This window comes from Cryptotermes secundus, unplaced genomic scaffold, assembly GCF_002891405.2.
Source record: "Cryptotermes secundus unplaced genomic scaffold, Csec_1.0 scaffold2, whole genome shotgun sequence".
NCBI classification, from domain to species: domain Eukaryota; kingdom Metazoa; phylum Arthropoda; class Insecta; order Blattodea; family Kalotermitidae; genus Cryptotermes; species Cryptotermes secundus.
In genome coordinates, this window is record NW_019728496.1 from 311716 (window position 1) to 336305 (window position 24590).

At 42.8% G+C, this 24590-nt stretch overlaps 2 protein-coding genes across 3 annotated transcripts in view; both read left to right on the forward strand.

Moving 5' to 3' along the window:
- The window catches only part of LOC111865131, a 13804-nt gene extending 10827 nt beyond the window's left edge, over nt 1-2977 (forward strand). The window contains exons 2-4 of the mRNA XM_023852886.2: nt 388-450; nt 1755-1894; nt 2498-2977. Coding sequence (XP_023708654.1) covers nt 388-450; nt 1755-1894; nt 2498-2788 — 494 coding nt within the window. The 3' untranslated portion in view covers nt 2789-2977. The remainder of the gene's footprint in view (nt 1-387; nt 451-1754; nt 1895-2497) is intronic.
- A 9147-nt stretch (nt 2978-12124) lies between these two features.
- LOC111865129 (SET and MYND domain-containing protein 4) lies at nt 12125-23674 on the forward strand. Of its 2 annotated transcripts, none has more exons than XM_023852883.2 (10): nt 12125-12364; nt 13098-13470; nt 14237-14381; nt 15916-16133; nt 17761-17971; nt 18968-19212; nt 19924-20064; nt 20717-20921; nt 21644-21859; nt 23195-23674. In XM_023852883.2, the coding sequence occupies exons 2-10, from the start codon at nt 13119-13121 to the stop codon at nt 23487-23489; spliced, it is 2028 nt and encodes a 675-aa protein (XP_023708651.1). In that variant the 5' UTR covers nt 12125-12364; nt 13098-13118; the 3' UTR covers nt 23490-23674. The 2 variants fall into 2 exon arrangements, with proteins under 2 accessions (XP_023708651.1, XP_023708652.1); XM_023852884.2 differs by having other exon boundaries at nt 20720-20921.
- Nucleotides 23675-24590: the final 916 nt, after the last annotated feature.

A 24590-nucleotide genomic window follows, 5' to 3' on the forward strand; every position in this document is an offset into this window, starting at 1 on the left:
AGCAAAAAGTATAAAATCAGACTCCAGGCCCATCCGAACGACTTGGCACAAAAACTGCTCGACGACGAAGGAGAAATCAGGAGGTTAAACAGATTTAAACCTTCAGATTTACCCACCAGATTTGAATAATTCAACACTTAACTGCATATCACTAAGCAGTTAAAATAAGTATTGAGCATGTTCATTGGAACATGCTCACCACGACAAGTTCTCTTTCCTTTTCTATATGTAAACCACAAAATGTACTTATTATCCACACTTAATGGATAGATTGTATAATTATTGGAGTAAAAAAAAAGTAGTCCAGGCATCAGTCAGTCATGTTAACTCGTTGCTTTTCGCACTGTTAAAGTTCCCATCCCAATTTCTGTTTCATTTTTATTTCAGATTACATACACGACAAATGGTATGTGATGAGGCAGGAGGAAGCTGCAGGGGATGACGTCAGAAGTGAGTACAAAAACAACGTATAACCAACGGTTCATGAGCCACGTCTCGGTCATAAACGACAGCCAGTCGAAAAGGAACAGAATTTGTCCTGTGGGGCTACATACTACAAAACAAATTCATCATCCACTCTCCGTTTCGCCTTGAAGTTAAACTCGAAGATGTGGCTAACCGTTAAGTTAAAATTTTAAAAATAAGGACAAGACACATTACCCATAATTTCTCAAGTCCGATTTCTGATTATGGACGGAAAATGAGCTCTAGATACTATTCAATATTTATTTTATAATGGAGAGCTGAGGAGAAATTCGTCGTTTTGTTTCTGTCTCAACACAACAATCATTAGAGTCTCATTCGCATTTCACTGTGTATAATGAGTTTATTGGTCTCTCTAATGACTCTCTGCTGAGCTGGAAACAAAACGAAGATTGTATATAGAATAACACAACAGGATGCATTCCTTAAAGATTATGAAATCTGAAGAGAAACTCTACATCTCAGCTCAGTAATCTAAAGGATACTCAGAGCTCGATGTAGACACTCTACAGTCTCGATCCTAACTCGGAATGTAGCACGTACGGAGGAGACAAAAGGATTTTTTTTTTCCTTAGCACTACAGCCCCAGTGGGCCTAGGCCTACCTCCATGAACTTCTCCGTTCACTTGGGTTTTTCTAGATCTTACACGTTCGGTAGGACTCCCTGGGCGGGTGATCAGCTCGTCGCAAGGCCTCTACCTGTACACAAACACAGAAAGACGCACACAAATATCCATGCCCTGAGTGGGATTCGAACCCACGATCCTGGTTTCCAAGCGAGCGAAGACAGTACATGCCTTAGACCGTTCGGCTACCGTGACCGGCTAAAAGGAAAATAGGAGGGAAATTTCTTGATAATCTGATCGATTATTACCTTCTGAAAATGGAGGTTATTTCATGACTTTTCAGTATTCTTTGGGGCTGTAGCCCTATTCTGTACATAGAATAAATACGGTGGTGTTGCGAAGTTCTGAGTTGTGATGAATAACGGTGATACCAGAGTATGCAGGACCATAACAATTTGTAGAACAGAACTTCTGTCCAGATCGTTACTATAGAAAATCAAAACTGAGAACAATGCAACAGCGTGTGGCTTTCAGAGACGATGTAAATATTTGTACTGAAACATGACTTCTCTGGAATAAATATAACAACCTCATTTCACCCAGTTTAATGAGACCTCGAGTATGAAGGTCTTTTCAGTAAATAGAAATGGGCAGTATATGACAGGAAATGCGATATTACTAATGGAAGTTTGTAAATGTTCGCAGGTGAGGTGGCACGACTGACGGTTCTGGTGATTCTAACGCTAGTCATATCGATGTTAGTACTCCTGGTGCTGATAGGCACGCTCACTCTGTTCTTCTGTGACAGAAAGCGGAAGAATAAGCAGTCACCGGTCTACATCCAGGTAACAAAACTAACCCTATCACTGTCAGCTCACCTTCAAAGGTCGAGGTTTAGCAGGTTATTAAAACCAAAGGTTTTGAAAAAGAACTTATGGCCCATTTCCTTCCATCGCCCCAAAGTTGCCTTCTGCAATGATGTTAAAATATATAATAATTAGACAAACTGACAACTTCTAAACCATATGAGATAAATGGTGTAGGTGGGTGGAAGTAGATGAAATTTGGTTTCTGGATCGTGGCGAAATTCCTCGGACTGAGACTAGGGCCCGGTTCTCTTGTAGAGTGTAGTAAATATTCCAGTCGTCCGTTTTATTTTTTTAAATTCGCTTAGGGGGGTGGAGCCCAAATGGGTCCTCACGGCGGCCACTGATTGGCCTATCATAGCTTGCCCCGGGTTATTATGATTATGGAGAATTTGGTGGAATGAAGATTGGCAGGGGAAACCGAAGTACGCGGAGAAAACCAGCCCCAGAGCCACTTTGTCCACCACAAATCCCACTTGACCAGACCCGGGTGGGAAGCCAGCGGCTAACTGCTTGAGCTATGGCGCGGCTTGAGTCGTCCGTTACTTCTAGTTCTAAAATTCCTTTGTGCTTGTGTTGCAGTCAAATGGTACGAACAACGGGAAGGTGAGCTACAAGACGGAGCCGCTCAAGCTGGACATGCCTGCGACTGTTCCGCCTCCCAGCACCACGACGGCGACAGCGCCGGCGGCGGCCCCGGTAACGCCGGCCACTACGTCTACTCCTCTAAGCACGCGCCCACGGTACCCCAAGGAAGACCCCACACTGGAGTACGGCGCTTACGACAATCCGGCCCTAACCCCGTCACCAGTGTTCGAGAATAATCCGCCAGAAACAACTCCTGTCAGTAGGCGCCAGGAGAGCTCCTTTTGAACGCGGTACCTGAACACAGGGTTCCTGTGAGACCGTGGAACCCAGAGCACAGGGACTGTACAAGAGATCCCCTGACTCACTGGAACCAGTGCACAAGGAATCCATTGGCTCCAGAATATCAAAGGACAAATGATTTCTGAACACAAGCTATTCCTGAATTCAGAAACTGTGCCAGCACGGTGGATTCTTGAACACAAATTCTGAACTTCCTAGACAGTCCAGCAAACTGGATTCCTGGACACAAAGCTTTCCACAATCCAAGAAATGTCCCAGCACAGCAGCTTGCTGAAAAAGAATGGTTCTGAAATACAGTAACTGTATCAGCACAGCGCATTCCCGCACACAAGCCATTCCTGAATTCAGTAACTGTCTCAGCACGGAGAATTCCCGCACATAAGTAATTCCTGAATTCAGTAACTATCTCAGCACAGCGAATTCCCGCACACAAGTCATTCCCGAATTCAGTAACTGTCTCAGCACAGCGCATTCCCGCACACAAGTCATTCCTGAATTCAGTAACTGTCTCAGCACAACTTGTGTGTATTAAATATATATCCGACAGTGAGTCGCAGATATCCAACACAACTACCGCGTGACAGAGCATGTGCACTTTTACTTTCCAGTGATTAACCGGAGAATATGACAATTTCGTGACGAGAACTCAGCGTGCTTTTGGCGCAGATGCAGGTGGGGGAAGGGGATCTCTGTAAATAAGAGACTGAAGCCACGGTGCAACGTGCAAGAATACATTCCGTCCAGTACTTAGTAAATTGATCAGTATTGGGAGAGGTGATAATATACACATTTGCTCATGTGACATTGTCAGTGCAATCAGAATCGTAAACCTGAAATTGCCAGAGGCCACGTGTTTCAGACTCAGCTGTCTGTCTTTTGGACTTGCGACCATATTTTACTGTCTCAGATTTGAGACTTCCCTTTTCATCGCCTCCTACGACAAGCAGGGTCACGGAGGAGGATGGAGCCATTGGCTAGCAATGGACTGGCTTGTTGCTACGGGAACGTGTGTTACCGAACCGTTGCCTAGCAAATGGATCTTCCTCTTCTGCTCGTTGCTATTCCGGCTTTCAGATGATGTTTACCAAACCGTTGCTTAGAAATGGTCATATTCGTCACAATATGTTTATTAATTTAATTAACGGCGCTTCCTTTACTGCATTTTTTATATACCAGTCATGTGAATGATGATCTGGAAAAGACTTAGAATTATGCAATCGTTAATTTTAACGTACTATCCCAGAATTCGGCTAGAAGGGCTGTAGAAGAATCACAAAGTACATCTGTCAGGATAGGTTGAAAATTAAAACCGAGACCTACGGGATATAAGCAGGATTGTTAACCAGCACATCTCTAGCTGGCGTTGGCTAGGCTCTGATAAATACTATCTACTAGCCGTGGTGGCCCTGAGGGCCGAACTTTCGTGTGAAGCTGTCGTAATTCGTATACCGTATTACTGTTCTTATTATCCAGCATTGATATCAGTATTGTAATCACAGACTAAAGAACACGTGAGGAAGTTTGCTATTGGATCAGTGATTTGGAACTTTAGCAAAGCTCCATGTCTCACTGCGAAGTCTGTGTAATTAAACCTTCGAAGCCTGAAATCCTTCTATACATACTATTTTAAAAATTCGCACAAATCGCTGTGTCTTCTTTACAAAGATCAAGCGGTTAATGCTGTTTAGGAAAATAGTATTTATTCTGAGAATCACACGAAATATATAAATATATTTTGTGAGCAAAATGAAGAATTTTTTTGACATTAAATCAGGTTACATATACTAATTTGTGTGCTATAAAAATAGAATGAAATAATAACTGCGTTCAATTGCAGGATTTCTGTTTAAATAGTAAGATTGCAGCCACATGCTGAAACACGTGACCTCTGGTTCTCTTGCCACATAAACATTCCGTGGGAACAAAACGTTGTTATTGTATTATTATTATTATTATTATTATTATTATTATTATTATTATTATTACTGTGTTTATAATAAAGGTTTCCGAAACAATTCTGCTTGTTTTTGTTTTTATAGGTCTTGCATATACAAATTCCTAGCTTTAGCACAGACACGATAACTACATATAAGGCTATACTATAGTTAGGCCTCTAAGTCCAAATGGGCAGAAACTTCCATGCATAGATTAGTGGTTAGGGGAACACCAGTTATTAGTATCTGGCAAAAAAACGTAAATTTGTCCCTGTGCTTAACTAATTAAGCACTACGCCTTGAAGACGTATGGGGGAGTGGATGTACAGACCCACGTTTTCTTGACATCGGCACTAGTTGGAGGTGAGTGGTTAGTTTCACGCTCCTGCCGCTTTACCCGAGGGGAAAGAGCTCCCGGTACCCATTGGATAGGAGGCTGGGTGGACCCCAGGGCCAGTCTGGACCATTTGGAGGAGATAATATTCTTGCCCCCATCGAGACTCGAACTCGGAACCCTCTCTCGTCCAGTCCGTAACCGGGNTGCTGTACCGACTGAGTTATATCAGCTCCCTGTTAGTATCTGACGTACATGAATAGTATAAAATATATAGGGAGCTGAATAGCTCAGTTGGTATAATGACAGGCTACGGACTGGAAGTCCAGGGCTCGATTTCCGGCATAGCAAGAGATTTATCTATACTCCACAGCGTCCAGACGGGCTCTGGGGTCCACCTAGCCTCCTATTCAATTGGTAATGTTTTTTTCTGGGGTAAAACGGATAGGGCGTGAAGCTGAACACCCACCTCCATCTAGTGCCGAGGTTAAGAAAGATGGAGTTGTACCTCCACTCCCTCATATGTCTTCGTGGCCTAGTGCTTAATTAATTTGGCCCAGGGACAACTTTTTTTTTTCCTTGGCACTACAGCCCCAGTGGGCCTAGGCCTACCTCCATGAACTCCGTTCACTTCGGTTTTTCTAGATCTTACATATACGGTAGGACTCCTTGGGCGAGTGATCAGCTCGTCGCGAGACCTCTATCTGTAGACAAACACAGAAAAACGCACACAAACATCCATGCCCTGAGTGGGATTCGAACCCACGATCCCGGCTTCCGAGCGAGCGAAAACAGTGCATGCCTTAGACCGCTCGGCTACCGTGACCGGCTTTAAATATATACATAGTCGAGGAATATTTCTCACCATTCAGTTCAGAAACTTTTGTCTTCTTTTGTGCTACCTGAAAACTCGAAGATTAAAACCAGGAAAATTATAAATCTGCCTGTCCTTCGTCTGGTTATGAAACTTAGTTTCTCATCCTAAGGGAAGTACAGAGATTAAGGGTGTTTCAAAACAGGGTGCAGAAGAGAAGATTTAAAGTACGCCTAAGTGATACGAACTGAGGGGAGGACGGGGAAAACTGCATCAGGAAGAGATTCACGAATTGTATTAATCATTCTCATGAGGGTGATCGAATTTATGAGAAAGAAATGGGCGATGTACGTACTTCAGAAATCAGAAGTAAAAACATGACATCATACTCCATCTTGCTCTTATGCGGGGAGTGTCACGTGATAATCATCTTTCTTTGTTTTGTAACAGGGACAGAGGAGTTTCAAGGCTGAACATGAGTATAAACTCGACATGTGAAAGTGTGAATTTGCACAGGGCAAGTAAATTACATTCTTGGCTCTACAAATAAGTCTACAGTAAACTTTTCTAAATATAACCTGCTTTTATTCGAGAACATATCTGGTACCAAGAAAACACAATATGGTATGCCTATATATCAAAAGGTAAATATATATAAAGTTTATGGCGAAGTAGTTTGCTGGGATATTTGTACTTTTGTTTCATGCGGCGGCTCAAGAGAAATATTTCGGTCGTAAATTGAAAGAATTAAGCCAAACGACTAACAAAGTAAGCGCAGGAAATTTTTACTGAGCTGCTGGATAAAGAAAGAAAAAATAGACACTACATCGAACAGAGGCCTGCATAAGAAGCCAACGTTCGCTCTGATGAAAGATGTAAAATGAAAATATATAGCCTACGAAAAAAAAAACAAAGAAACAAACTCCGTGGTTTTAGTACGCAAGCGAACTATACCGACCGAGCGATCGCCTTTTGTCGGCGAAGTTAGTGCCAACTTTAGTGGATAGAGGGTGTCGCGTGGTCAGCACAACGAATCCCCACGGCCGTTAATTTCGGTTTTCTAGACAGGAGCCGCTAGTTCCTTGAAATAACTCTTCAATTATCCTCACGAGGCTGAGTAGACCCCGTTTCAGACCCACTACTTCTCAGAAATTTTGGTAGCACCGGGAATCGAACTCGGACCTCTGGATCTTTAGCCGGGAACTCTGACCACTAGACCACAGATGCGGTCAATTTATAGCCTACAACCCAATAATAATTTAGTGTAGGTATGCGACATGATTTTCTAACATGTGGTTTGGGATACATTTTACATAATATACTTCCATTTGCCTTATGTCAAGATGAATAACAAAACAAAACAAAAAAATCCCGTGACCTGTAGTCCGCAAGTGAACTATACCGACCGAGTGCCCGCCGCTTGTCGGCGAAGTGCCAACTTTTGCGGATAGAGGCTGTCGCGTGGTCAGCGCAACGGATCCCCACGGCCGTTAATGAAAACTAACTTAAATTAAACACATGTTTATTTCTCTAAGGATTCTTTGTAATCAAGTATTACTGTATAATACTTCATACTCGTATATGAGTGTACGTAACCGATAACCACAGAGAAGAGATCATGAATGTTGAAGATGTGGATTTGAAAGGAAGTGGTCGTGGGTATTTAACGGAATTAGCCCTGCATTATGAAATTGAGAAGAACTGCGGAAATTCTTAGTCAGGATGGTCGATTACCGAGCCTAGGTATGAATGAGATAACTCCTGACTATAAGTCATAAATAAACAGGTTCGTCATAGCTACTACACGAATTCCACAAGCCTGGCTTAATTTGTAACTAAGTATTCACGCCGTGAAGACGTATTGGAGGGAGCCGGGATAGCGCAGTCGGTATAGCGACTGGCTACGGGCTTGGGGATCGAGGGGTCGGAGTTCGAGTCCTGTTAGGGTCAAGAATTTTCTCCACGTGGTCCAGACCACCTCTGGGGCCCACCAAGCCTCCTATCCAACGGGTACCTGGGACTCATTCCATGGGGGTAAAGGGGCTGAGGACAGGAGAATGGAGGCATAGCTCCACACATATTTAATCTCGAAATTAGATTCAAGTAAGTAGTCAGTTCCACAACTCGGGAGCTCTTCTTCCAGAGAAAGAGCCCCGGGATTCACTGGAAAGGGGGCTGCATGGGCCCCAAAGCCAGTCTGGACTCTGCAGAGTAGAGAAACATTTCTGCCCCTGCCGGAAATGAAATAGGACATCGAGCTCATACAAAGTCACTAAACCGATTGAGCTACACACTACAGTAATGACAATATTACAATATGGACTGTACATGTGGGTCTAGCGGCAACTCTTTAGATCTACATTCTGAATGTACTCCGTTCGAACCTCGAACAGGACAATGCCTGTCCTGGCTGAGGGTTTCCGTGGATTTCCTCAGCCCATCCAGGCAAATTTCAGGATAATAACTCAATTATACCCTATCCGCTTCCTTTACAACAATTTCTAATTCATAGACCATCCTACCATTCGGCGCTATATAGAGTACGATACTGAGAACATCGAAAGAAAACCCACAAAACACGGCAACATTACTACAGGACTATTAGAGTGGGGTACATGAACTGGGGCATGTACTGTCTTCGCTCGCTTGGAAACCGGGATCGTGGGTTCGAATCCCACTCAGGGCATGGATGTTTAGTTAATGTGCGTTTTTCTGTGTTTGTGTACAGGTAGAGGCCTTGTGACGAGCTGATCACCCGCCCAAGGAGTCCTACCAAATGTGTAAGATCTAGAAAAACCGAAATGAATGGAGAAGTTCGTGGAGGTAGGCCTAGGCCCACTGGGGCTGTAGTGCCAGAGAAAAAAAAAACATGAACTGGTGGGCACGTGGTAGCGTAGTTGGTTGAGACACCATGCTACGAGTCGGAAGCTACAAGTCGGAAGGTCGCGGGTTAGATTCCCGATGATGTAATTCGATTTTTTATTTGGCCTAATCCTTCCAGCCACACTATAACCCTTGGGATGACTCAGCGTCTAACAGAAATGAGTACCAGGAATCTTCCTGTGGGGTAAAGGGCGGCCGGCGCGTAGGACTGACAACCTTACCGCCATCTGTGAACCGACTGTCTAGAAAATGTGGGGAGCCTTGACGTCTCACACCCCTACAGGCCTCCACGGCCTGTTACAGGGATAGCTTTACGTTTTTTATATGAATCGGAGGAGTAGACTTGTCACGTGGATGCGAAGCATGAACGGTGAACGATAGTTAGGAACGTTAGAAACATCTACCTAGAACCAGTTCCTCTATTGAAGTTAAACATAAGAACTTGTTGCTGTGTCTGAAACCTTGAAGGCATGGAAGTAAAATATTTTTGAGTTTCTTCTTAGTATCTGTGTCTAAAACATGTTTTAGAATGAGTCATTACACTTTGACGTAGGTTGTTGCGTCATCATTGGAAAGTTACTACAATCTACAGTAGCAAATTTTCACCCGGTGTGTCGCGAAGGGTCTGCAGATGTACCGCGAGTGTTTGGTGGAAGTTCGAAAGAAAGCTAGAAAAAAAATTGAGGAACAAGGAGAAAAATCATCAACGTTATCGTTAAAAATGACATAACGATTAGAATTTTACCTATTGAACTTTTAAATACAATGTTATTACTCTTTTTTAATGATAAAATCCCTTCTTAAAAATTGTTGGGGAGCCTTGATAACTTTAGCGCTTTGTTTGGTGTTCCGTGAGTTGAAAAAGTGAGGTGAAAGCGAAAAACGCCAATAGCCGGAGATTTCAAATATTGCGCCTATTAGCTTCATCATGTTTGCTCGCTTGTAACATCTTGGATAACTCCGATCAGATTACAATGAAATGCATTTTAAATCTTTACTCAGTTCTACAAAGGTAAAGTTTGTAAAGTTCTCCCTGTGCTTATTTAATTAATACTACGCCATGAAGACGTATAGGAGAGTTGACCTTGGCAGTAGTTGGAGGTGAGTGGTCAGCTTCACGGTCCGGTCGTTTTAGCCCTGGGGAAAGGATAGGAGGTTGTGTGGACCCAAGAGCCGGTCTGCACGATATGGAGAAGAGAAAATTCTGAACCCTATCCAGACTCGAACACCGAGCCCTCTGTCATTAAATTTTATATATACGCTTAAATTTTTGTTCTAATTGGACATCGGTAACTTAACACTTTTTTTCTCCTTGGCACTACAGCCCCAGTGGGCCTAGGCCTAACTCCATGAACTTCTCCGTTCACTTCGGTTTTTCTAGATCTGACAAATGCGGCAGGACTCTTTGGGCGGGTGATCAGCTCGTCGCAAAGCGTCTACCTGTACACAAACACAGAAAAACGCACACACACAAACTAAATATCCATGCTCTGAGTGGGATTCGAACCCACAATCCCGGTTTCCAAGCGAGCGAAGACAGTATATGCCTTAGACCGCTCGGCTACCGTGCCCGGCCAACTTAACATTTCATTGTAGAAAATATTGAACATGCATTTTCACGTCCAACACAGCCTTACTGTAAGACAACTAACTAAATAGAAGTAAGCGAACGCACCCAGAACTGTTACGTTGTTAATATATTTTCTAGCCTGTTTAGATGATAGTGCAGAAGTGTCTATTTCACACGTTCAGTACGTTCATTAGACGGAGAAGAGACTATACTGCAGACCTCCACCCATACAGTACAACACACAACGTCAGGGACATAAGAAAGGAGACAATTAACAAATTCTTCCGTTTATTTTTCATAGCTTTAATTACTTATCGCGAGTTTCTCGCGGCATGACTAAGCTTCACAGCTGAAACGTCGTCCTTGAATAACTAAAAATCAGACGCTCCCCTCCGCAGTGTACTATTTTAAGAGCAGAACTTGCGGGAGAATGCAAACAGCGCGACGGACGAGTTACTGTTTTGTCTAGGCCGACATCTTCTATGACTCTGTCAGGACCCAGCAACTGTTTGGGATATAACACGTGTATTCTTATAGAAAGGTACCAACGTTTCGGAGGGACCTTGGAGCTTGTAACTCCAATCTGAAAACAGAAGGGTGTTACATATACGTACGTACATAATAAGCTGGGCAACAGTCAATATTGTGACCAGGATATATGCTAGATAAAAGAGATTCGATTGCTGGTAGGAGTAGGAGTGCCAAAACTTAGCTCCCAGTACAGTAATTTATTGGGAAGATGTCAACCAGCAATTTGGGGTTACACATCGTGATTATTCGGATTTTAGGGACAGTTCTTTTTGAGATAACCCGGTCGGGCCCACACTTCGTGTGTGTCTGTGTTTGTGTGAGGGGGGGCGGGGGTAGGGAGGGTAATTTTACGTCTTTTAAGGTTACTAATAATAAAGTGCACATCTCGGTCACTACAGAAAATTTATGACAATTCTGAGGCAATTATTCTGGCATATATGGTTCACCCCCTCGTTGGTGTCTCCACATTATAGTGGTGAGGGGGTTTGAGTATGCCAAGGACCCTGAGAGCTATACCAGCGATAGCGTAGCTACTGGCAGGGTCTCCCTTGCTGGACAGGTCAAAGGGTAGGCATCAGACGAAGAGAGACACCAAAAACCAAAAACTGATGCCGGAAGCAGCGTCATCAGCAGCCACTTGAAGCACAGAGCAAATGATGCCCGAGATGGTTCAAGTGCGTATAGCAACAGGCGTGACCAGAGTGGTTTGAACGGCTGTTGTACTGCGATGTGGAAAGCAAATGGAAAAACTACCAAATTATCACTTTTCCTGGATGGTCTCTTTCCAAAAACAGAGACACCATGTATGCGAACGAGAAGACGAGGAAGACGTAAGAAGATGCTGGATGACCTTGAGGACAGAAGAGGATATTCTCATTTGAAGGAGAACGTTCTAGACCGCATTAAGTGGAGGAATTGTTTTGGAAGAGACTGTGGACCTGTCGTCTGACAGATTACTGATGAATAAATGAATGGTTCAATTTTGTTTAGCTGTGTTATTTTGAGCAGATAAAACAACGTAACAGAGCAAGAGGGTACTTGAAGAAAAAGCCTGCAAAGATAGAAACAGACAGTAGAGTCCAAGCAATTTGTGCCAGATTCTCATTGCAGAGGTCCAAGCTCCATACTAAATAATCCATGCGGGATCTGTGGTGAGCAGAGTGGCAATGGGATTGGTTTATCTCCGATTACTTCGGGTTTCCCCTGATAATTATCATTCTACTAGTGTTGCATGCCCATGAGGATCTGGCACAACAGGCACGTCTGGGACTGCTACACCTAGAAGCACTGCTTCAACGCAACTCCCACTGCGAATGAGATCGGGCTCTGCTGGGGGCTGTAAATAAGGTCACGTGATGCTAAATGCGACGCTCGGTTCCCCGGCATAACTGGCCACTGCCAGGCGTCAGCCAGCGCACCACAAACCTGCGCCATGTCACGAGAGCTCCACAGAGCTTCGTGGCTGAAGCACCGCCTATTTCTTAAGAAACACAAGGTAAGTTCTTTTTTTTCTTATCATAAACCAGCATCATCACTTTCTACATAGTTCAGTCACTGCAGTGGGACTGGATGACCGACGTTCGATTCCCGGCAGGTTACGGATTTTTCTCATCCCCATGACTGTGTCCAAACTGTACAAATGCGCACAGAGTGCTCTCACGCCGCCAATAAAATCGAGTGGTAACCAATCGAAGTCAGAAGTCAGATTACCGTATGCTAGGAGGTGATGCCATGTAGCCTGGTATAGATAGGTAATTATTAACGTTTCGGAAGAACCTGCTGGCTATAGCTACATAGTAAAAAGATGAGGTTCTACTCGCAACGGAGCACGCAGTAGCGTAGTTGGTTGAGGCAACATGCTACAAGCCGGAAGGTCGCGGGTTCGAGTCCCGATGAGGTGGACATTTTCAATTGACCTAATCCTTCCAGCCGCACTATAGGCCTGGCGTCGACTTAGCCTCTAACAGAAATGAGTACCAGGAATATTCCTGGGGGTAAAGGCTGACAACCTTGCCGCCATTTACGAGCCGATTGTCTAGACAATGTGGGACCCTCAACGTCTCACAACTCTATGGACCTCCATGGTCTGTTACAGGGATAGCTTTACCTTTTTTTACCTACTTGCAGCAGGTTCCTCTGAAATGCTCATTAATATCCACCAGACAACATGACATTAAATCTCATAAAACAGTAATCGTCAAGCCCCTTCCCATTGCCTATGTTTCCAGTAACCAGGCACGGCCACTAGGATGATGCAACAGGACCCGACCTATACAGAGCTGTGCAGTTCTGTGACCCTGCAGTCCAAGGAGGAGGGCTTCTTCCTCGACTTCGCTCACCAAGTGACCGACACTGTGGGCCCAGAATGGATTGCCAAAAAGTTCGCGGGGCTCAAGACGGACGAAGAGCGGCTGAAAACTTGTCACGAACTGGGTGACTGCGTGCATGGCGTTTTGCAGAACGTGCAGGAGCTCTACCGCAGAAAGAACGCGCCATTATCCTTTCAGAAGAGGCAGGACGCGGAACGGTACCTGGAGGCGGGTAAACCCAGGGAAGCGCTGGTGCTATGTAACCACGCCATAATGCGCGCGCCACCCACAGGTGGGTAACAGATCGGTCCTGTAGTGAGAGGCTTGCATTTTATTTTCTATTCCTTTGCGGTATATTTAACAGCATTGCCGGTACTTACTTACTTTTGGAGCTGAGCATTTCTTGAGGAGAAACCAAATCTGCAGCTACTCAAGAACTTCCCAGCATTTTATGGAACCCGAAAGTTCATTACCGTGTTCACAAGAGCTCTCCACTGGTCCCTATCCTGAGCCAGATCAATCCAGTCCGCACCATTCCATCCTATCTCTCTAAGATCCATTTTAATATTGTCCACCCACCTACTCCTTGGTCTACCCAGTGGTATCTTTCCTTCTGGCTTTCCCACCAATATCCTATATGCATTCCTCGCTTCCCCCATTCGTGCTACATGCCTTGCCCACCTCATCCTTGACGTGATCATTCTAATTATACTTGGAGAAGAGTACAAGTTATGAAGCTCATTATTCAGTTTTCTCCAACCTCCTGTCACTTCATCCCTCTTCAGTCCAAATATTCTCCTCAACATCATGTTCTCAAACAGCCTCAGTCTATGTTCCTCCCTTAAAGTCAGAGACCAACTTTCACACCAATACAGAACCACAGGCAGCATTGTCGGTAACTCATATTAATTATACATGTACCTTACGCATGTGTACATAAAGTGAGATTAATAAAATATTTATATTTTTTTTTAATTTCAACTCGAAGTAAAATATGTTCTGGATGATTTAATAGCTTTAAGACCAATGCGATCGCAGCTTAAGACACACGCTTATAGGGGCAGATCCGGGAGTGGACGGAGGTCTGAGCCTTGCCCTGGGTATGGCGACGCGCTCCGAGTGCCTCTTGCAGCTGGAAGAGAACGAGGCATGTCTCTCTGACATTCAACTCGCCATTCGAGAGGGCTTCCCCCCTCACCGCAGGTGAGTTACCTCATACCCATTCGGATAAGAACTCTGCTCGCCACGTGCAGGGATGTCTCAGCTATTAAGCCGGTGGCAGGTGTTCGATTCTCGGCAGGGTAATGAACGTCTTTGGGGTTCATGCAGGATTTTATCCAGTGAGTGCCCATGGTGAAGCGTCATCAGTACACCGGTCTGCTTTCAGCTACATAGACATGGTTAAAATAATTAAAACAAGTATCTGGAAACTTTATCAGAAATAATAACAGAGTTTAATGTAAATACAAAATGTTAACTTACTCTGTACTGACGTCAGAGGAGCTCCTAACTTAAGGACCGAGTATGTGATGATAACGTGCTGCCTGGTCAGGTTTAGCGCACAACTCCAGAGGGCGGTGAAGCAATGGAGGATAATTATTAGCAAAGGGTATCCGGAGAAAGAAGAAGAAAACCCTGCTCCAGTGTCACTTCGTCCGCCAAGAATTGCGCATGAAGCCGTGAGGACTGAACTGGAAGCTCCGCAGTAAGAAGCCTACGTCTAATCCCCTGATCTATGGCAAGGCCAACAGTTTCAGTAAAAAAATATCGGTGCAAACACGCTGCACGTACTTTGTCATACACGATTAATCTCGACAACTTTACGTAAGAAACGAAATAGATTTTTGTTAGTAGATCACTGTTTCTGGTTTCCAGAAAATCGAAATTTCGCTTTCGAGCTCCTAGTACGTTATCTTTTCAAAGACACCACATACTAACTTACTTACTTACTCATGGAGCTGAGCCCTTCTAGAGGAGCAGCCAATTCTACAGCCACTCAAGAATTTCCAAGCGTTTTATGGAACTCTAAGGTTCATTACCGTGTTCACAAAAACCCTCCACTGGTCCCTATCCTGAGCCAGATCGATCCAATCCATACCATCCCATCCTATCTCTCTAAGATCCATTTTAATATTGTCCACCCACCTAGGCTTTGTCTTCCCAGTGGTCTCTTTTAAAGACACCACATATGCAGTTTTATTTAGGGACACGATCGCCACAAACTACTGAAATTTAATCAAAATCGTTGAAGCCGTTTTCGGGAAATCCCGATTTTTTCTTGGGAGCGGGGCACATGAAAGACCATATTTCTTAAGCTACAAAATCCGCATTCACGGATCACGGACAGATTAACTCCTACATACTGAACACGAATCAAAGACGTCCACTTGCTCGGGCGCTAGCGGGGCGCACGTCTATTACACACAGGCTAACAGATGGCACTCCACAAAACCAATTTCTCACTTTATCACATTTATGAGTGGTGAAAACGTATAAATCAGCCAGAATTTGAAGACCGAGTTTTCTTTTCACGATCACAAACTTTATTACAGGTACCACGTGCATGAGACAGTGAAAACAATAGTCACATATATATATAGTCTTAGACTGTGGTATTTTGAGTTATGACCCCTAAGTTGTTACCAACGTTTTTGAGGAACATAATGCCTCTGCCTTCAGGGTAGAAATAACTCAATTTCACTCCAATTTACAATCAGTCTTTGTGATGCCCCTCCAGATATGAACTGTACTGGCGAATGGGGCGATGCTACCGAGGGCTGGGTCAGATCCCAAAAGCCCGGGTGTCCCTACAACTGGCACTAACGCTCCTGGAAGAAAACAAGGATCAGCTCGGACCACTGGAGACGATTGCTTCGTCTGTACGGCTGCAGAATGAAGTTTCGCAGCTGGAGATGGAGCAGGCACCCCTGCAACTGGAGGAACCACCCTCAAAAGGTACAGTGGCGTATCATTTTCCGAAGGGTGGGGGGAGGCTCTTTTGAAAACAGACTAAAAGAACCCACATTTATAAGCCCTGCTTTATCCAGTGCTTTGGAATGAAAAGGATACTGAGAATGTGACTGTTAGTACCTCCAGAAGGTGCAGTTGTGTTTCTGCAAGATCTGATCAGCAATCGCTGCTGCAACTGCGTTATTTATGTGAAGTTGGTCGTCTTATCATTGCGCATTTCCCTCCACGTCTACCAGATAATTCAGTGGGGTGTAAGCCCTTGTACTCCCCCATAAATGAGTACCAACCTCGTTAATAATTGGTAGTCTTTCCTCATGCTCAGGGGGCCCCGACTTTTAATCTCTCCTTTGAGACTGATTTTCCGTAAGCATATTTATGGCAGTTTTCTTCAGGCATGCCAGCTGAGTGTTGGGGCAGTACCTTAGACTATCATGACCGCAGATTAAAATACTCATATAGACAAACAAATATATTTGCATTGTCTCCTTATTTTATGGAAAGAGTTAGAAAATACATTATAATCAATACACCCTGACTGTTACGTGAGATGAACGCTGATAGTGTCGAGCCAGTGAAGTCCTTATGATCCTGCAGATGTATTAGAGTGTTTATTCATGGCTGATCTTAGGAATGTTTATGGTGGGGAAGTCATTAGATTTTAATTATATGGCTCGATAGTAACTCCACAAAACGCATGGCTGACAACGAACTTCGTATCCTCATAACACCGAGGAGGCCGCATCAGCACTGTCGGACAGACTGTGTGTATAAGCAGCATCAGCTATGGTTTAGAGGCTAGAAATTCCAAGGACTTCAGAATAATGAGAAAAGTATCATCAACCATGAGGCGACTACAACGTTATGCTGTAAATTTTGGAATATAACAAACGGCTGACTGCATCTCGTCACTTTGGAATGGTGGAAACAACATAAACACTACAGCCGAGGGCGAGACTCAACGTGTTTGTGCACTTCCCCATACACGGCCATACATTACATTCTTACCAGCATGTCATATAAAATGTCTTTGCAATTTAAACCGAGTAAACTGACCCAAGCTGTAACGGGTCGAATTTCGGCAGGGACACTAAATATCCTGAGGTTTCCGTAGTTTCCCTCAGCCCCTCCTAGAAGATTCGGATATAGTACCTGAGATTATTCACGATCGTTTCCTTCTGCATCCTTTTCAATTCATTATTCACTGTCATCAAGTCATTCGATGCTATGGTCTTTATTACTTAAAGCGTCCTTAAGTGAACTGTAAATAAATTATTTAGCTACAATTCCTTTTATCAAAATACAGTCTTCAGTCGGTATGACAACGGATGTGATCTGGACGGCTGGGGTCCTATTCCCTCAAAGGGTAAGAGATTTTCCCAAGACCGGCTGTATGGTCCACCCAATCGGTACTGGGGGCTCTTTCTTCGGGGGTAAAGTAGCCGAGACGTGTAGCTGACCACTCGCCTCCAACTAGTGCCGAGATCAAGAATACTTGATCTACACATCTAAGCTCCCAAATGTCTTCATGGCATAGCGCTTAATTATTTCAACACAGAGACAACTTTTTTATGTGTATGAGGAGAGGGCATGTACATGCCATGCTTTCTTGCAGGACCCACTGTACCCAGTGTTAGGCATGGGAAGAACCCCAACATGCCTGCTGCATCTCGCCTAGTGACAATTGCCTGCAGCCCCGAGCAGGGACGGTACGCTGTAGCCGCAGGTCGCATTGTCACTGGGGACACAGTTGTGGTGGAACCGCCATATGCAGCCTGCCTCTTGCCAGACATGTTCGGAACACACTGCCATAACTGCTTTGTCAGGTAACTTATATGAATCGTGGGTGCCGGGAGTAAACCCCACCTCCAACCCCAGATTTAAAAAAGGCCAATCCGAATTGAAGAAGAAGAAAATATGCCAAATATTAAAAATTCTGGTGGGAGCCATGGTTGTCAAATAAAAATCTGATGCATAGAGATCACCATCCAAAGTTTCATTTCATGACATATAGTTATTTAATATTATACAACCTCAGCAATGAGGGATGAGTAAACCACACACAAAACCTAAAAGGAAAAGACCACTTGGGGTGATCTTATGTAAATCAGAAATAATATTAAGATGAATTTAAGGGAATTAGGTGTCAGAGTGTTCATATTTGGGATCTGAGCTTCTGCTTAGACTCTGCTAACCCAACTCAATGTTTTGCAGTGGTTTTTCTCAGTCCCTCCAGACAAATGTAGTGACAGTACAAGCAGGCCTGAACCATTTTCTACTATATCCTTTCAAAACTGATTATTCTCAATCAGCACACCACTTGACATTACATAACTCAAGCAGAATTAAATTTTAATGGAACCAGACCTATGGGATGACCCATAACAGGATAATTCAACCAAGTACCAGAAGACATCAAGAAGAAAGAACAGGCTGATGAGAAACTATATAGGACCCGGGTCTGGTCAAGTGGGATTTGTGGTGGACAAAGTGGTGCTGGGGCAGGTTTTCTCCGAGTACTTCAGTTTCCCTTGCCAATCTTTTATTCTACCAATTGCTTCACAATCACCCTCATCTATCACATGGTGCTGGTACAATAGGCCAGAAGTGGCCGCAGTACAAGGGACTTAGCCCCACCCCACTAGCAATAAAAAAATAAAAACTATATAGGAGATGGGTTTGGATACTTCTTAACCACTGACTTGCATACAACAGAAATAATATTAGATGAAAACATAACTTACACAGTTGAAAGTGTCATTAAATAATCCAAGAATGAACAAATCAATCAATAAAAGTGAAGGTGTGACTGTCTCTTGCAGGTTACTGGCACCAGTGGGCTGTCCAGAGTGCAGTGGTGTGGCTTTCTGTAGTGTGAGATGCAGGGATCAGGCTACTAGCTCTTACCACTGCTATGAGTGTCACTACATGGATCTTCTGGTGGGCTCTGGCATGAGCATTCTGTGCCATCTTGCACTTAGGATGGTAACACAGTCTGGACTACAGCACTTCTTGGACATCAAGGATACCCTGCATGAGTCCTTTTCACAACCCAACATACACCCAGGTGACCTATGCTTCCTCAAGTCTAAGAACTGCCCAAGAAATAACATGTCTACAATTCCTTTTTTTTTTTTTTTTAGTATTGTAAAACCAATCAATAAAAAAATACATTTTGTTGAATTGATCAAAAAAGAATGCTACTGACATATATTGACATATTTCACTGCCGTGAAAGCCTCAAATCTTACATACTGACATACATGTTGGTCACTTTATGCCAAAATCCTTAACATATTGTTTAAATGCGTCCACATAGAAATTAATGTATTTTCTTCTTATAGTCAATATTTCAAGAAGGGTTTGAACTCACATCTCACCTCCCCCTGGGTTTATTATATAATGCTTTATCAACTGCACTCACTCCTTGCATTATATCACCCATAATTGCTTTGTCAGATGGGTCATTTCAAGAAAACCAGTTAGTCCCATGTAAAGCAGGAGCTACTATGGACTAATATAAACCACAATTAAATTTGCCTGATGTTTAGTGTATACAGTTTTTACTCTTTGCAAAGGGTAGATAAAAATTATATAAATCAGTTCTCTGCATTTGTACAAAGCTCTGAAAGTACAGATAACAAAAATGTTATCCTGTTTTTACCTCATCTGAGGTATAAATTCAGGACTATTTTACACAGACATGAATAGCATTTGATGCTGACATGCACATGAATGATACACAACTGTACTGTATCCTGTACTTTTGTGGCTCCAGGAAGCTATGGAAGTGTGTACAACCTGGTGACCCATGCAGACAATCGTCCAGCACAGGACTTCCTGCACAGGACCTTAATGGCCCTGTTTCTGTTGCGTTGTCTGCAGGAAGCACATTTTTTTCCAGCCAGGACAGACAACAGTAAGATCCATACCTCATTAGCTAAAGTTTAGAGAATAATTTATGTTCCATTTCATTGATATAGACCTTCATTTGAAAAGTGACATAATGTTTTAACTTGTAATTTAAACCATTTATTTAACTTCAGGATATCAAAATCATATAAAAAGAAATGCTGATTTTTGTGGTACCTTATGGCATGGTATTTTGGCACATCTCATAAAACCCGAACTTAAAGAATATTACTAAAAATGGAAAAAAGGTTTATATTTTTCTTATGTTTACTCTATGTTTTTATCACAAAACTACAAATCATCCTGCCTCTCATGTTTATCACATGAGTACTGGCAACTTTCTTTCCACTGAGAAGTTCTAAACCCTTTAAAGCCTAAAATTCGTTTCAATATTATTTACAAATTAAATTTATATCTCAGAGAAAACTTACTGAATCTCCATTAAAAAGGGAAGCCAATTAATGCTGCTTACATAATTGCTCACTGTTTGTTCTGAGAATCATATGAATAATGTGCGGGCAAAATTCAGAGTTTAAATGTCAAAAGCATGTAGTTACCGCCACACTAAACCTACTGTGTCATGCTCATTGTATACAAAATTCCTGCCATATGAACTTAATCATGGATTAGTCTGCTGATTATTTTATTTTTATTCAAAGTAGAATCACTGGGGCCTGATGAGCTCTTCATTGGTTCTCTACTTCTTCGTCATCTGCAACTACTCCAGTTCAATGCACATGAGATTTTTGAAACATGCATGGAGGCTCCAAATAAATTCCGAGGATCCAAAATCCTTTTTATGGGTGTTGGAATATATCCTACAGTTGCTATGTTCAACCATGACTGTCATCCTGCACTTGCAAGGTGAGTGCCAACTTTACACATTTACAGGCAGACCTATCAACTCTTTTCCTGAAGGAATAACACTCAAATTCAGAAAGCTCCAACTGACTCTTCATCAACATTTATCACGCATGCCCTGCCTTAGAGTTATGGCCCTAAGCCGGTTACCACACATTCTCCTCATCTGTACACTTTTCTAACAGCAATAAATACCTATTATAGAAACTTACATGGTTCTCTCTCCGAGTACCAGAACTGATATCCCACGGGAGTACAGTTGTGTCTAAACTGAACAAAGAGGTACATAAGTGGGGATTTAATGCCTCATTTCCTACTGCACCAGACTTCACGTAAATTATATCAAAAAACAAATTAAGTAATAAACCATTTTGGCAGTGTGTTAAGATCAGACTTCTGGGATGTGATGTTGCGTAGTTTGCTAGCCTACCCGAAAGATCATGAGCATAGCTCCAGTATTATTGGACTTTCCGTTGCTTCGGTGCTATCACCAAGCAAGAAACTCTTTCCATCTAGAGAACTATCTTCTGGAATATAACCCTGTGTAGTCCTGTGAAAGTCAACCAGTGTTTCAGAGGGACACTGCTTCCATCTTCAGGGTTGAATAAGCAGTTCAAGATACCAACATGAAAGCAAGTGGAATGTCCTATTTACGTGGTCTGATGTTCCAAGTTCCATATCTTGATTTCTAAAGTCTGCCCAAACTGCTGTGGTTTCTTGAACAGGTATTTCGTGGGCAAGAATATTGTACTGCAAGCGCTACGTCCATTGGAAACTGGAGAGTGTGTGTCAGAAAACTATGGACCAACCTTCACAAAGCGACCCTTGGCCTTCCGGCAGAAAACACTTGCTTCTCGTTACTGGTTCAAATGCAGTTGTCAAGCATGTACTGAAGACTGGCCAACCTATGATACCTTGAGCAGTGACAACTTCAGGCTGAGGTAAGCCACATGCATATGACTTGTTAGCTTTTAAGAGTGAATTTCAATCCTGTGCTAAGGACTTGTCAAAGGTACTAACTTCACTTCCATACAGCCCTACAAGTTTCTGTAGTCTTTCAATGTCAAATTTAATCAAAATCAATCCAGTGATGAATCATTCACAGACAGAGGGGCAGATACAATGCATCCTATATGAGTTCACTTTATGAATGCTGTGCAATAGATGTGTATATATATATATATATTATCAGGTGATTAGAATTATTGAACTCTTACAGCCTTACGCGCTGACCGTGCTTTACTGCCCAGGAAAATTATTAATTAATTTCTGGTACTCATTTCTGTAAAGAGGCTGAGTAAACCCCAGGGCCTAATGCGGCTGGAAGGATTAGGTCAACTAAAAAAATCCAATGACCTCATTGGGACTTGAACCCGCGACCTTCCAGCTTGTAGCATAGCCCCTCAACCACACAAGGTATATACAAATTTCCCGTTAATGAAGTCCTGTGTAGCATATTATGCCTTAACCCATGAAGATACTCTGAAACTGCAGTTTAGTCAGCTGAACAGTTGTAGGCCTGATTGGTGACAAGTTTAAGCCTCTTACACCTACGCCTGGCTTCTCCTTGTTCAATACCATGTACATTTGGATTTACACGGTTTAGGATTATTTGTGCCCGTGTCCCATAAAATTTAGTTATATAGTCATATATATACTTTTGAAAGCCATGTGCAATTGGTGGACGGTGTGCCCCTGTTGATTTCCAAACAGCAAGGAGTACACTTGTTCTGCAGGTGCTGCAATTTCAAGAGGTGAGCACCTGCCACATACTCCCAGGTGGGACAGGCATAAGTCATTGACCTTATCAGAACTCTGTAAAGCATAAGTTTAATATTTAGCTTCATCTTCATGATCAGATACTAAACTGAGCTAGCAAGCAAACAAGCGTGTCTGCTGCTGGCTTCCTTGGCTTAAGCTCCTCTGAAAGTCAACAAATTTCTTGTACTCAAACCCCACTTCTGTACAGAGAATAGGTCCTTATGTACATTCACAAGGGCTTGACTAGAGCCCTGACCCTAGCTCTTAACTTGTCCTGCTTATAACACCTCAGCATGGATTGCATTGAAAAAACCATTTCCATTATTGCTCGTTACTGACGAATTCACGCATTCATGACTGCTGGCAGAGTTGCTACCTAGCAACGGCTTTTGTAATAGTTGCTTGTTTCATGGTCTCTGCCTAGCAATGGGCCTACATGCCACAATATGTACTGTACACTAGTAGATTAACCCTTACAAGTTCAAACTGACAAAAGTTGTTGGTACTTACCACAGGTGTTCCACAAAGGGCTGCAAACAGCTATGCAGGAAGGAGCATCACAGATGCCCTAAGTGCAAGAAGCAGGTTTCTCTGCAGGATGGAGTAGTAAAAGAGTTGACAGAAAGGTTCTCCGAAGGGATGGAAGCCATGGAAGCTGGTGACGTGGACAGGGCAGTGCAACTGTTCTGCTCATATCTGGATACCATGTACTGTGTAGGAGCACCACCGTGCCGGGACATGAGTCGGTGTCAGGATGCTTTGCGGATGTGCCTCTCAAACAGCGGGAACACGTGGACGGTCAGGAAGTGATGATGTACGAAGGGCAAGTTAATCAATCTGCAAGTTCAACACCAAACTATAAAGACTGCAGTCATTTGTCACAAGCAGTTTTAAAGTGATGATAATAAATTGTTCAAAACACTCTTAGTAACAGCATGGAATTATATAAAGAACATAATTATTTGTTCAAATAAAATATTATATTCGCCACCATATTTTCAAACCTTGGATTTTAAACTCACCTTGCAGTAATAATTACTGTTAATTTAAAAGCCACAGAATGTCATTCAGACTATTTAATTAGATACAAAATCTGAACAGAACTAAAAGCTAAAGTTTAAAAGGTAAACACAAAGTGAAATGATATGCACACAGAGGACGGGGATAACATTTTAATATTAATAAAGAAATACAAATCTTACAGAAGAAGTCTAGAAAAGATAAGGAAAAGGTGGAGCAATCAACTAGAGATAAAACAGGTTCCTAATTCTAATATATGCACCGAAGAAAAATGTCACACAGACGTGACATACCACGAAATAAGATTGTGTGTGTGGCGGCAACATTCATTTTTGTTAGTAATTCTGTGAAGCCATTTTATCTTGTCATGAATGAGATGAAACACCCAATTATGGCACTAGATTAGTTTCTGATTGACAATCTGAGAGCTCTTCTCCTAACATCACTACGAATCAGACTGGCAGATATCCTACACACACTAACCTACAATTACAAAATTAATCACTGTTTGCCAATACACAACTTAACTTGGTTACTGTAATAGATTCCTTCCATGGACGAGGATGATGTATCTAATGCCAATGAGCTTTCAGTTTTATTTGTCAACACTGTCACTATCTCAGATTACACAATGCCGAATAATGAACTGAAAGGATGTGGAAGGAATCAATCATAGTCTAGGGTATCATATATATATATTATATTTTGGCTGTAGGATTAAGGAAAACTATGAAAAAACTGTCAGGATAGTTGGTGTCCCAGCCAAGATTCAAACTGGGCACCTCACATATACAAATCAGAATCATTAAAACCTGAGCCAACTTGCTTGGTCTAATTTGCCATGGAATGGATGATTTTATAAGCACAACAATTAGACCTTTTTTAAACTTT